Below are 15,033 nucleotides of genomic sequence, written 5' to 3'. Positions count from 1 at the left end.
ATGAGACACTCCTATTTGCTGTGGCAACTGTCTTCAGGTAGTAGCTCTTGCAAATAGAGCAGACACACAACTGTCTCAGAAGTGCTCAAAGCCACTGCCTCCTCTGAAGAGGTGGCCTGCTTAGGGATGAAGCTAACTCACCATTCTCACCATGCTTCCTTAGCGTACTCACGAGAACCTGCAGACAACGCCTGTGTTCTAGTGCCTTCTGGGTCCTCAGACTGCGACCCGGTGGTTCTTAACCCTGACTCACATGGGAATTACATGGGGAGTTTATAAAAATATAAATGCCTCGGCTCCATCCCAAACCCATTAAATCACATGGGAGTGGGAGTGGAGGGCAGGATGGGCCAAGAATCGGCCTTTATTTTAAGTTCTGCACATGGTATCAACAGGCTGCCAGAGTTAAGAACCGCTACACTTTGGCCCTTCAAACACTGCATTTGTGTGCAAATGTGCATGAGATTAGGCGGATGGACAGGTGGGTATGAAAGTAAGACTCAACCCAAGAGTCTCATCCTCATTGGCCTCCAGCTCAACTGTCTCTTCCCTTTAAACATACATCATGCCAACACGGAACCAGCAGCAGGCTGCGTGCCCATGCGCTCAAACTGCTACGTCGGTGCTATGTTCTTCCACTTCTTCCTAGACCCCAGCCTTGCTCTCTCCACATCTACACAGCTTTCTTCTTGTTTTGCCCACTCTGCCGCTTTGACAATGCAGTGGACACGGGCATGTATATAATGATCATTTGTCGCATTTGATGAACACAAAGACTAGTAGCAGGTAGCATGCCATGTCCTAATTATTCGATGAGAGCGAGATACTACCACACGGGAAAGGTAGAAAATGCCAAAAGTCAGGGAAATTAAAACAAGAAACTAATGAATGAAATCCAGAGTTTATCTCATTAAAGGGTGTCTGGAAATTTGGACTTTTATACTCAACTCCCCACAGTCCCTGCCCGGTATCCTATCCCCTACTGGGAAGTCTTAGCTTTTAACCCATTTCCTCTCTAAACTATCTCCTAGTTGCTACTGGGATGTTTGGCTGGAGTCAGGTGCCGTTGCAGCAATATAAGCAACACACGAGAATAATACCATGAGTTGGTAAAAGCCAGAATGAATACATCACACGGATGTTTGATGTGTGCATTTGGGGGGATGGGAGGATACTGTTTCACCGTGTATTCTTAGCTGGGCTCAACCACACAGATCCATCTGCCTTCCTCTGCCTCCGCCTCTGCAGTGGGGTGGAAGGCATGGGCCACCACAGCCTACAATGCTGCTTGAAGGAACAAAGATTGTCAGCCACTGAACTAGGCCCTCTCAGCACATTCCAGGATAATCTGGAATAAACTCATTTGGGAATACTGCGTGAATGAACGCAAGTCTCTTTCAACAGCACATCTTTGTTTCCCTACTGGCAGAAAGGGCAATACCTAAAAGTTTACAGAATACAACCTCCTAAAAAACAGGAGTGCTAAGCGCAACGCACCAACCCTTTTGGCAAGTGGCTCTCACTATTCAAAACTGGAAGAAATGGCTTGCAACTCTAAAACAGCAATAGCCTAAGAGCTATGAAAATGGTTCAGCTTCAAAGTTCAGCAAGATATATTCTGCAACTGTTTAAACCATATTTCTTAAAAAAAAAAAAAAACATTCTAAAATTCCAACAGTAAGGGAAGGAGACACTTGAGAAGTATGCCTGCTAATTAGATACTGTGGTAAAATATGACTTTGTTTTGTTGGGTCCTACAGCTTGAAACAGAGCCATGGTTACCACTAAAAGAAAGCAATCCTCAATTCCCTATTCAATAAAAAAAAAAAAAAGGTTCAAATTCCACAGACGAAGGAAAAAAAAATGGTACCCTGGGTTGTTTGTTTTTAAGGAAGATTAAATTTAGGAGTTGCCAACACCCAAACGAAAAACATTCCAGAGTATTCGACTCAATTGCAGTGGGGAGTCATCTACATTCACTGTGTTCCCTCACTCAAGAGGAGGACCCACTAACAAAGGATGTTTCTCAGGCTCACACAAGATACACCCTACTTATTTTCCCGGGGTTTTTCTTTTTTTTTTTTCAAGTAATTAAAAAAATAATTTTAGCCCAAGCAGCCAGACCAAAAAAAATGAAGTTTAACATCTGCCAACATAGTTCCCAAAATAAGATCCCTGTCAGATGAACCCTAAAAAAGGAGCAAAAAACGGCAAGTTCTATTATTTGGACCATAAGTTACTTTTTAAAAATAAAGCTGAGGAATGCAGACTTTCCAAAGCTTTGTCTTCAATTCTCCTTAATCTTCATATTTTTACATTAAAAAAAAGAACCTGGAAATTTGATTACCATTCTTATGAATTCTTTTGAAAGCAACTTTAATGAATAACAGATATCTGTACAAGTAGTAAACCACAAAGGACAGTTGTTCTGGCTGATAAAAATCTCTGAAACATTCCCATAAAAATACAAAAATAAACCCTACAGAGACATACTCCGATTTTCTAGTTATGGAAATCATATTAGTACTTAAAATTATAATTCTAATATACTCCTTACTACAAATCACTTAAACCACAATTATTAATAAATTAGTGGGCGTTGGGGTGGAGATGGTTTCACAAACGCATAACCCTGACTGGTCTCAAATGCTCCATCTTCCTGCCTCAGCCTCACAAGGATGCGATTACGCGTATGAGCCATGATGCCTGGCTTTTAACATGGTTTTGCCTTTTGTTCTGTTTAAGCAGTGCTGGCGATCAAACACCAGGCCTTAACACATTCTAAGCAAACGCTCTACCACTGAGCTACACTCCCAGCCCACAGTTAGTAAATATTTTAACAGTCACTTAATGGCCAGGAATAAAGAAGTTGTGGGTGGTGAACAAAAACTAAAAAGCCACTGAGTAAGATGTGGCTCCTCGGGTGAAGCTCAGTGGTCAAACCACTTCCCCCCCCCCCCCCCCAACGGTTTGGGGCAGCTTCCTTCCAGGTGGACAGAAGTGGGAGAAGACACTTCGGCAAAAAATCTTTACACAGACCCTAAGAGAACGTCCCTGCTGCCTGAAGAAATGTTTTTGTGAAATAGCAAAAATAACCCCAAACAAAAGTGCATACCTCCCACAAATGCTTGCCCAATTATTAAATACCGCAAGAAATCCCTGAGCCTCCAGAACCGAGATTGCTACAGCATCCCTGCTTGGGTGGGGGTGAGGGAGTGGGGTGATACAGGCTACACAGCAGACTTTTATTTGGACACACTCATCATCGGGTTTACCGCGAGATAAACGCCGCCTTAGATATTGCTAGGGCTACGCTTTCTTTACAGGTGCTCTCCTGCAAACACTGCTAGGGAAGTGGAGATAAAACAACCTGATAGCCGGAGACGGACACGTGGGAAAGCAGAATACGTCATCACCTCCACGAATCGATTTTCCCTAACTGATCACCCCCACACGGAAAAGTCTATGCTGGCAAACCTTGGGGACACAAACTGTCTATCATTCTAAAGTAGGAACCCGGTTCCCAGGGCGCAAAAAAAGCACGTGTCCTCATCTGGGTCGGAGAAACTTCCCAGGAATCATTTGCTCAAAGTAAAACTCCATCCCGGCTGAAAGGGAGTGCAAGAGACCTCCGGGCCCTGGGTCGAGGGAGCTCCCTGGTGGAAGACACCGGAGGCGGCCCCGATCCCTGAACCCTCCCCGCCCCGCCCCGTCCGGCTCACCTCCGCGGCGGGGATGTTGACCACGCCGGTGGAGCGCCGCTTCTCCCGCAGCTTCCTCTTCTCGATCTGCCCCTTGCCTTTCCTGGCGCTGGGCCCCGAGCTGCGGCCCTTCTCCGGGGCGCCGTCCGGTTCTTCCTCGTCGCCCCGGGACGCGGGCGCCCCCGCGACTGCAGCGGCGGTCGAGCATTCCTCCTCCGGCCGCCGGGAGCCGGGAGCCGAGCGGGGCAGCGCCGAGGGACCCAGAGCGCAGTTCAGGGCGGTGGGCCCGGGGACAGCAGGTGCGGCCGCGCCCGCGGGGCCGTGGTTGAGTTCGGAGGTCCCGGCGACCGCGGTTGGGGACAGCGGTCCAGCAGGGGACTTAGCGGCCGGATCGCCGCCGCCGCCCGAACCCGGGCCCGCGGGGTTCTGCTTCGCGCGCATCTTCTCGCGCTTCGCCTTCCACTCCTCCAGGAAGTCCGTGGTGCTGCCGCCGCTCCGGTAGCCGCCGGTCGCCATGTTCCCAGAGGGGCCGGCGGGGGCGCCCCTCTCGCCGCGCGTCCCGACTCCCGCCGCCGCCAGCCGCCTGCCCGGGGAGCAAGAATGCGAGGGGGACGGCGCGCAGCGCGACCCAGGCTCTGTAAGGGAAGCACACGGGCCGGGGGAGGGGAGCGCGGAGTCAGGTCCCCGGGCAACCGCAGTTCAGCGATCGGCTCCCCCTAGGCGTCCCCGCGAGTTCCCTGCAAGTTCGCAAGACTCACCTCCGCCGTGCACCCCGAGATCCCTGACCCCGGGGAAGCCGAGAGAGGCGAGCCCCACCCTCGCCACCCTCCCCTCTCCCCCGTCCCACCCCGGTGGGCGACCGCGCATAGGGACACCAGCGCCGCTGCCACCTGTGTTCCGAGCTCCCCGCGACTCCTCTCCGCTGGCGCGGGCTCATGCTCCCGCGCCACGGACGCCTCCATTCCGGGACGGGACATGGAGCCCCCTAGCCGGCTGGAACAGGCGGAGAAGTGTGTCCAGCGGAGAACGGGACCGGTGCACGAGTCCCGCGCGGGAGACCCGGGGAGCCCCTTCCTTACCTCCGAGAAGTTTAGATGGGACAAGGCGCGGGGCGGGGAGGAGGGTTGTCCAGGTGAGCCAGAGCGCTCAGGACGCGCACGACCAGCCACGGCAAACTCGCCCGCTGGAGTTCGGGGGCAGTCCCTGGCCGGAGGGAGGGAGGGAGGGTAGGAGGGAGAGAGCGAGGGGCGGAGGGGGGCGGGAGCCGAGCGGGGCCGAAGCGGGGCGGAAAGGACCGAATCCCTGCCAGAAAGTGAGAGGGGGGGAGGGAGTGCCGCCGAAGCCCCGCCCTCCGCGCCCAGGTACGCGGCGCCCCGCCTCTCCCGCCGCGGCGTCCCCTCCCTCCCGGGGCTCCAGTGGCTGGGAAACCTCATTCTTCCAGCTCTTGAGATTCTGGGGCGGGTTCGGTCGCTCCACGCCCCTCTCCTCACTCCACTTCCCCGCCTCTCAGGTCTCCCACCACTCTTCCTTTTAAGTCCAAGACCGTATTATTCTAGGGAAAGTTGTGACTTGCTGAAGGCAAGTGCTACCAGCTAGTGATGATTCAGGACCTGGCTCGCCAGGGTGGGGAAATACCCATGCGTCCCTTTCCCTCGCCGCTGTCCACCCCTTTTGGGATGCAAGGGGTGGCGAGGAGGACCCCGTGAAACCCAGCAAGCCTCTTCAAAACAGCGAGTGTCGTGAGAAGGGAGTTAGCTAAAAGAAGAAGCAAAAATTATTGATTTATCAAGACTTTGTTATTCTCTCAAGCTTTTGACTCGACATGATGCCTTTGCACACTTTTACTGTATTTTGCAGCTCATCCCGTTTTCACTCAGTCTCTACACCGCTTATGGATGGTTTTAGCAGCAAATCTCCCACTAACGTCGTAAAGCTGGATAGTCTCCTTTTTTTCCATCCCTACTGTGCTCAGGGGTCCACCCTCACACACGGGTCTTCTAAGGTCTCTAGATCCGGGGTGAATGGGCCCCCGCTGATCTCTCACTTCCCTGTAAAGGCAGAGTGCATCTTTGTCAGGGGCTGTGAAACCATGCCTTCATGTCCTAAAAAGTAAGAGCCGTGAGTCACACCCAGGCTGACCTAACAAATCTTTCTCATTTTGCTCAGGTGGCACAGTGTAGGCAAGGAGGCTACAGGCACCTACTAGAGCAATGGGAACAGGCGACAATGACTCACAGGCTCTGCATTTCTCAGAAGCAGTTCTGGTCTTTGGCCTGCCGGTTGGGCTGAACATACTTTAACTTAGAGAACGCTTAGAAAGTTACTTGGTAAAAGGTCTCACCTTAGAGACTTTAAAACATACTGATCGTGAGCGTGGCTGGAACAAACTGAATTGTGGTTTTGTTTGTTGGGGTTTTTAGAGGCAAGATGAACCTGGAGGTGGCGGCACATGCCTCTAATCCCAGCACTCAGGAGGTAGATAGAAGCAGGCGGATCTCTGTGAGTTCGAGGTCGACCTGGTTTTACAGAGCGAGTTCTAGGACAGCCAGGAACAGCCAGGACTACATAGAGAAACTCTGTCTCGAAAAATAAGACAAAAAAAAAAAAAAAAAGAGGCAAAATGGAGCCTAACTATAAATTTTTGCATTCAGGCATTGATCTCTTGGAGGGGCTGTAGACCATGCTGGAAAGAGGACCTGCTCAGTTGGGGTGCCCAGACATAATTTATCACAACAGATTTTTAGCGTATGTTTAAATTCTCTGAAATTCTGTAGGCTTTCCTTTACTACAAGATCAGCAATAGTAGCCAATAATGTTTTTAAAGCTGTTTTAAGAGTTGACTCTGACTGTAGTATGCTTGATTCAAAAGGCCACTCCTGTTACTATAATAGTCAAGATTGTCCTGGGGTTTCGTAATTGGGGAGACACAGAAAGGAGAAGAGGAGGAAGAAGGAAGAGGATGAAGAAAAAAGAAGAGGAGGAGAAATGGAAGAGTACGCAGAAGAAGAATGATAGAGAAGGAGGAGGAAGGAGGGAGGAGGGCTTTTCTGGGGGGGGAGGACTTCGCCTTCTAGACCTCTCCCTCCGAAGCGCCCGCCTCCTCCCCTCCGCCTCCCCCTCCGAGGAAGGCAAGCAAGATGATGAATACATATTAACTTGAAAACAATAGACCTTAAATGAACAAGGGTAACATTTATGAAAATAAATTTATCACCCCCCCCCCCCATCTCTTAGTATTTATCGGCTCTGAGTCAGGAGTGTTGGCTGGCTTGGCTTTGGGTAAGTTGCTTAACTTTTGTGCCTCTGTTTACCTGCATATAAAATGGGGATAATGATACTTCCTACATGTTAAGAGCATTGTGAAAGTGCCTCGGGTCCTTAGATAAAAGGTAAGACGTGAGAACCAGAGCGGTTACTAGTCTATAAAGTGCCCAGGGAATCATGGATGAAAGAGATTATTAAGGTACAAAGCACTCTGTTTTGTTATTGTTATTGCTTATTATACCTTTTGTCTTGACTTTATCATTCTCGGTATTCCCAAAGGTAGATTGCACAACCAGGTTTCTTCCAACATTATAGTGAGGTATTTAAGCTGAGTCAAGCCTGCCCTGTAAGATGTTTGCATATCATCTTTATGTATAGACTTCTGATGAAATAATCCTCAAAGAAGTGGGGCTCAGTTTCTCAGCCTCCACACTATTGACATTTGGGGCTGGGTGGATCTTTGTTCTGGGGTTTGCTTCATTCATTGGAGTAAGCTTAGCATCGTCTTGGACTTCAACCTTCCAGATGCCAGAAGCATCCACGAAACCTTTTGTGGCACTGCCAAGTGTTCCTCGGTCAACAGTAAAACTTTCAGAGTTGGCCTGACATAACTCATTTCAGTGATCCACTTGTACTTAATAATAAAGGAAAATATGCTAATGCTAACAAAAGAGGCAAGATTTTATTTGAATGTGTCAGAGTGAGAATAATTATAAACACTAACCCTCACTTAGATCTTCTAGACAGTATTATGAACTAGTGTGTTTTTTATTCTTTTATTTTATTAAATTAGTTTATTTATTTTCTTTAAACCGATCTTTTCTCATTTTATATACCAATCCCCGTCCCACTCCTTCCCCTCCTCTGGCCCCCCCACCATCCACTCATCAGTGAGGGTAAGGCCAGCCTCCCATACAAGTCAACAAAGTCTGACACTTCACTTTGAGGCAGGACCAAGGCCCTCTCCTCTCTCTTTCAGCTGAGCAAGGTATGCCTCCAAAAAGAATGGGCTCCAAAAAGCCAGTTCAAGCACTAGGAATAGCTCCTGGTCCCACAGCCAGTGGCCACAAAGACTGCCCCAACCACACATCTGTCACCCGCATTCAGAGGGCCTGAACTAGCATATCTGTATGTGTTGAAATAATAAAGAATAGTATATGGGAAAGTAGCCATTTTTATTTCAATGCAAATATGTCTAGAGCATATAGCTTATCCTCAAATTAAAATAATAGACAAAACTGGTGTAAAAGTTAAATATTTCAGTTCTATAAGGATTATAACAAAGGATAGCAAGCTCTTATTACCCTCCCCACCACCCATACAGTCCTAACAATGACCTCCCAACTGTTTCTGATAATATAGATTTTATGTTTATTGTTTAAATATTCTTACCTTGTTTCCTACTCTTCTGTTTGCCCATTTTTGGTGAGAAATAGTTCTCTTATGCTAGCAATGCATACATTTTTCTTACCCATAAACTGTATCTATATCTTGATTCTAACTAAATATACACTGTGTTTTTTAGAGCTATGATAACACATTGTAACCCAGAATTGTGTGGTGCACTCTGATTCCATTTTTCTCATTTTTACAACTGTATTTCCATGCCATAAAAATACTCCTTTGCAGTTCAACCTTGCTTTTTATTTTCTTTTTACAATTACTGGTGTATTTTTTTTCTCTATACCGTTTATAAGTTGGCACCTTTTGCAGGGGGCCACTTGTTTGTCCCAGCCGCCCAAAACCAAAATAACCACACAGAAACTGTATTCATTAAATCACTGCTTGGCCCATTAGCTCTAACTTCTTATTGGCTAACTCTTACATCTTAGTTTAACCCATCTCCATTAATCTGCATCACCACGAGGTCATGGCCTACCAGTAAAGTTTCATCATATCTATCTCCTGTGGCGGATCCATGGTGTTTCTCTAACTCCACCCTCCTTTCTCCTAGCATTCAGTTCCGTCTCTCCACCTACTTAAGTTCTGCCCTATCAACAGGCCAAGGCAGTTTTTTATCTATTAACCAAGAAAAGCAACAAACAGACAGAAGGACCTCCCATACCAGGTACCCAAATTTTTCTCTTTCCAGTATAGTTTGGCAGATCGGCTAAATTAATTGACTTTGTTTTGCTTTCTCTTGGGAGGCGTGTCTCTTGGGTCTTAGTTTGGGCCTGCAGTCCTGGAGTCAGAGTCAGAGTGCTCATGATTCAAATGCTGCAGAGGAGGAGTTTCAAGCAGTCTCCTTACAGAGTCGTGTAAGCCTACTTCCTTGCTAGAAGCCCTGCAGACTTCACTTGATTTTCTTTCTCTGTTTTGTTGTCTAGTTTTGAATGTTTGTTTTGTTTCTGTTTTTTTTTTAATATTTATTTATTTATTTATTATGTATACAGTATTCTGTCTGTGTGCATGCCTGCAGGCCAGAAGAGGGCACCAGACCCCATTACAGATGGCTGTGAGCCACCATGTGGTTGCTGGGAATTGAACTCAGGACCTTTGGAAGAGCAGGCGATGCTCTTAACCTCTGAGCCATCTCTCCAGCCCCCTGTTTTTTTTTTTTTTTTTGAGACTGGGTTTCTCTGTGTAGCCCTGGCTGTCCTGAAACTCACTTTATACACCAGGCTGGCCTCGAACTCACAGAGATCCGCTTGCCTCTGCCTCCCAAGTGCTAGGACTGCCAGCATGCACCACCACTTGGTTTTCAACTAACCTGGTTTCCACACCCACTGGTTGCTTTTTTTGTCAGAGATGTATACTGCTGCTTGTAGTTTCATCTCTGCATGTATGATGTAGGTATGCATGTGCACATGTAGTCATGTGTGTGAATGTGTGCACACATGTGCCGTAGCTCACACATGTAGAAGTCAAAGGACAACCTCGGGCTGGAGAGATGGCTCAGAGGTTGGGAGCACTGGCTGCTCTTCCAGAGGTCCTGAGTTCAATTCCCAGCAACCACATGCTCACAACCATCTGCAATGAGATCTGACGCCCTCCTCTGGCGTGTGGGCATACACAGAGGCAGAATGTTGTATACATAATAAATAAATAAACATTTAAAAAAAAAAAAAAGGACAACCTCAAGTGTCAGTCCATGCCTTACACCTTATTTGAGACAGGTTCACTTCATCATTCATCACTTGGACTCCTTCCTCGCTGGCTCTTGATCTTTCCTTTCTCTTCCTCCATGAGGAACACTGATTTTCCCGCTGCCACATCTGGCATCATGTGTTCAGGAGATTCCAGCTTAGGTCCTCCTGCTTCTTCAGTGCATTACCCACTGAGCCATCATCCCAACCCTGGGTTCCAGTTTCTGAACTTCCCTTCGGGCGCCTGCAAGACAAAACCCATCAATCCTGTTGCCGGTATCTCCTGCTCGGTATTAGAATTCCCCTTGCTCTACTGAAGTCTGCTTTCCGCTCTCTCATCATCCAAAACTGTTCTTCTGCCCATCATTTGCCTTTACTGTTCTCGCATCTTTCTTCTGTTTTATGAACAACACTAGAGGAGGCAAAGGTGAATGCGCATGATTAATCTGTTATGATTATAGGACTATAGGAAATCCAGTTCACCTACTTCACGGATTTCCAGATACTTTGAAATCTCCACTGTAAGTGTAGGTCAGCAAACATCCTTCTCCTTACTCATTGAATTATGTCACACATCCATACTGATTAGTGACAATTCATACTATGACAAAGAGCAAAATCTTTTTATTTCATACACACATACCACACAAACACACACACACACACACACACACACACCTATTCACCTCAGAAAGTTAATGCACAGACAAAAGTAGGGATTTCACCCAAAGTCCAACTTGATAAACCAATGAGTTTTGAATGGTGTTGTTAACAGGAGTATGAGTCAGGAGTTAGTTACAGGAGCAGGGACAACTCAGAAAAGCAGCTGCATCACCAAACAAGACAAAAACAACAAACAAACAACAAAGCCCATCCAAACACTGGTGAAGAGTCAGAAAAGCTGGACCCATGGGCCCATGGAGCTTACTCCTTAGCACGTAAGTAGCTCAACAGTCCCAGAAGCTCTCCCCTCCACAGTTTTCCCTATTTTAGGGTCAGTAGGCTATCAGTGTTAATTTCCCCTCCCCACGCCATTTAATATACCCGCAAGCTCAACGAAGAAGAGCCAGAAGGTCTTTGGTGCTATACCTTCCAGACCCTCTTAAAGAGTAGCGTTCCCTAGACGCTGAGACCAGTCTTGTCAGTGCTTGCTCCTGTGCACTGTCACCGTCCTCACCTCCGCTCCTGTCACTCTTCTCGTAATTTCCCAATGCTTGTTCCTTCCCCCCGCCCCACTGATGGACTCACGACTTGTCAAAATTATCAACAAGCTTCATGTTGACAAACCCAGCACTTACATCATTTAAAAAAATCCTACTTAAGGGGACTGGAGAGAGAGCTCAGCAGCTAAGAGCGCTGGCTGCTCTTCCAGAGGACCCAGGTTCAATTCCCAGCACTCACATATCAGCTCACAACTGCCGGTAACTCCAATTCCAGCTGACCCAACGTCCTCACACAGACATACATGCAGGCAAAACACCAAGGCACATAAAATAAAGTAAATTTTTTTTAAAAAAAAAACTCCTACTTAAGCCGTTTTTATTATTTAGGACAATGACTTTTTCATTGTTTCAAATTTCCTTTTTATAATTTAGTCACCAAAAGAATTTTTATTTTCCCACCAAGTTCACCAATGCATCTTCTTGGTCTCTTTTAACCCAGTTCTTTGCTGCTTAGCCTCGAGAAACTCGGGTCATCCCAGAACATAGTTATTGTTCTTGTTCCCATTTTTTCCTCAGGCAATATTGTCCCTAGATGATTCCATGGAATCTCGCGGTTTTAGAAATCACTGCCAAATTAATGCCTTAACGTAACCTTTTCCTCCCTAAATTCCAGGCTTTCGTGTTCCATTTCCCTGGGTGACAATTCCATGCAGCTGTCCAATCACCCTCTCTAAGAGTCTATGGCTCAGCAGAACACTCCATCCCCTTCTCCAGCTGACCACTCCCCTCCCGATTCCTCCCAATATTGATAGAGTTGCCATCAATCCAGTTGTTCAGACCACAAAGGCTTCCTTAGTTCTTGCCTTTCCTTGACCACACAAATTCACTGCACCAACCCATCAGCCACCATTTCAAACTTCAGTCCTTAGAGCACCCAGAATGCTCTGCTCCAAATATAACCAGATACAGGACTCCCTTGAGATTTCTTTCCTTGTGTTTAGCCCCTGAACACTCAATGTCTTCAGGTGGGGGTGGGGGTGGGGATGCCGGTAGAAGGGATGGTCAGCATCCCTGTGTTGCTTGTTCTGCAGGGACCATGACAGCTTCCACTGAGATTTCAGAATCTGGGAGGCCAGGCAGAAACTTGCTGCTGAGCTGGAACCCCAGCAGACACCTAATGGGTAATGAATGCTTTGTGAAATTGTGGGCATGGTGCTCTAATGGGGACCCCAAAAGGGAAACTGTTTCAGACAGTTGTCAACATCAATTTACAATGTGAGAGAGAAACTAGGTGAGCAGCAACTAGCAAAGCCAAAGGGTCAAAATCTACAATATTTGGGGCTACCACTTACTGCACCATGTAAAGGATAGTGCTGTGGGATAATGCTCTTGTACACTGTAAAGATTTGTCACTCATATTGGTTTAATAAAATGTTGATTGGACAGTAGCCAGGCAGGAAGTATAGGTGAGGCAACCAGAATAAAAGAATTCTGGGAAGAGGAAAGGCAGAGATGCAGTCACTAGCCAGATGTAGAGGAAGCAAGATGAGAATGCCTCACTGATAAAAGGTACCAAGTCACATGACTAAACATAAACAAGAATTATGGGTTAACTTAAGTTGTAAGAGCTAGTTAATAATAAGTCTGAGCTAATAGGCCAAACAGTTTATAAATAATATAAGCCTGTGTGTGTTTTCTTTAGGACTCAATTAGGACTCAACAACTGTGAGAAAGACAGAAACTTTTGGCTACAGGATAGAACTACAAGTATGTGCCGTCTGCCTTGCTGGACTTTGACCTTAGTGTTGTAGTTACTGTTTTATTGCTGTGAAGAGACACCATAACCAAGGCCACTCCTATAAAAGAAAGCATTTAATTAGGGGTTTGCTTGCAGCTTTAGAGGGTTACCCCATGATCATCATGGCATGAAGCACACAGGCATGGAGCTGGAGCAGTAACTGTGAGCTTTACATTCTGATTTACAGGCCACAAGAAAAGAGAAAGTCTGGGTCTGGCAGGGGACTTTTGAAACCTCCAAGTCCACTCCTAGTGACACACCTCCTACAACAAGGCCACACCTCCTAATCCTTCCCAAATAGTTCCACTAACTGTTAACTAAACATTCAAATACAGGAGCCTATCGAGGTTATTCTCATTCAAACCACCACACTTAGTTTAAGCTAATCCTTCCTTCCTTCCTTCCTTCCTTCCTTCCTTCCTTCTCTCCTTCCTTCCTTCCTTCCTTCCTTCCTTCCTTTCTTCCTTCCTTCCTTCCTTCAAACTACCACACTTAGTTTAAGCTAATCCTTCCTTCCTTCCTTCCTTCCTTTCTTCCTTCCTTCCTTCCTCTTTTCTCCCCCCCCCCCCCTCTCTTTCCTTCTTCTTTCTCATTACTCACTTTCCCTATTGGAAAAAGAATGTTACCCCTGTCTCTATCTCACCAAATAACTGACTTGACTTTTACTGCACAGGGGTTTCCATTTGAGTTTGCTTTGGGGCTCAGAGGAGACTTTGCACTTAGACTTTTGAGTGATGTTGGAATAGTTAAGTCTCTGGGACTATTGAGGATAGAATGAGTATTTTGTGCATGAAGCTTAGGGACTCAGGATAAATGTGATGACTGGATTTAGGATCTAGGAGGCTAGGATTGTAGCCATGGGAAAGGTGACAGAGACTCGAGAGAAGGATCATTACAACACTGCAGGCATACCCTTGCACATGGCCATGAAACTCCAGTCTCTTTAGTTCCCTGTTTGGTTCCACAGTCATCTCTCCATTTTGCACACACTCCTACTGTGTGCCGTGAGATCCTCCTTAACTAAACTAATGTCGGGGCCATGTGTTTGTCTCTCCAACACTTTAAGCAAAATAAGCCACTTTTCCTTATGAAGCCACCTTACCTCAGGTATTTCATCTGGTAATGCAAACCTCCCAAATACAGACCTCAGTTCATTTAGTTCCTGTCTTCCCTTCTGGCTAAAAGCCAGGTGATGCCCTTTTGCATTAAGTTCACCTTTATACCCTATTCTTAAAAAGGGCAACCTCATTCCTGTCTTATTGCCTAGATATAACCATACTTTCCTCTCATTTAGACCTCAGCTCAACTGTCACCTCCCCTGCAAATGCTTTTCCCATTCGCTCAATCTGAAAAAGGCCAACATCTACATCACAATTATCAACCAATATTATTTTATAGTTCATTGTATTATCATTATTGGTAATAATCTGTGTTTTTTTGTGTATCTCCTCTTGCTTGTCGATGTCACCTTTGTGTCTCCAAACACCAGTAGTTTCCAATAAACACTAGGTATCTACTAGAAAGTAAATTATTAAGCCGGGCAGTGGTGGCACACGCCTTTAATCTCAGCACTTGGGAGGCAGAGGCAGGCAGATCTCTGTGAGTTCGAGACCAGCCTGGTCTACAAGAGCTAGTTCCAGGACAGGCTCCAAAGCTACAGAGAAACCCTGTCTTGAAAAACCAAAAAAAAAAAAAAAAAGAAAGAAAAAAGTAAATATTAAATTTATAATCTAAGTTCTGTGGGAGAGTTGAAAAGCTCTACAAATCAAATAGGAAAGTATGTCCCATTGTTTGGCAGAGAATCTGTATGAATCCATAGGAAATTGTTTAGACTGTCAAATTATGACATTGTGGAGTTCGGTAACATACAGTTTTCATCCTGAGTTATCCATCTATTGTTAGACCTTGAGTATATACTGCTGCTATGATAATAGATGTCTGCCTCTGATTACAGAAAACTTAGCTTAAGCACCCCACCTCCACCGTGGTATTAAAGATGAGAAGGAAGGGTTGTGGTCAAG

General features: G+C 46.4%; 1 protein-coding gene across 1 annotated transcript in view; it reads right to left on the bottom strand.

The window, feature by feature from the left end:
• Pawr (pro-apoptotic WT1 regulator) overlaps positions 1–4,907 on the bottom strand; it is an 80,140-nt gene extending 75,233 nt beyond the window's left edge. Inside the window, 2 exon segments of the mRNA XM_038314868.1 lie at positions 3,723–4,336; positions 4,781–4,907. Of these exon segments, the coding sequence (XP_038170796.1) occupies positions 3,723–4,217 (495 nt within the window). The 5' untranslated portion in view covers positions 4,218–4,336; positions 4,781–4,907.
• Between the last annotated feature and the right edge of the window lie 10,126 nt (positions 4,908–15,033).

Source organism: Arvicola amphibius, chromosome 17, assembly GCF_903992535.2.
Source record: "Arvicola amphibius chromosome 17, mArvAmp1.2, whole genome shotgun sequence".
In the NCBI taxonomy this organism is placed as follows: Eukaryota; Metazoa; Chordata; class Mammalia; order Rodentia; family Cricetidae; genus Arvicola; species Arvicola amphibius.
The sequence above is the reverse complement of the archived record's forward strand: the minus strand, read 5'-3'. Positions and strand labels throughout refer to the sequence as shown.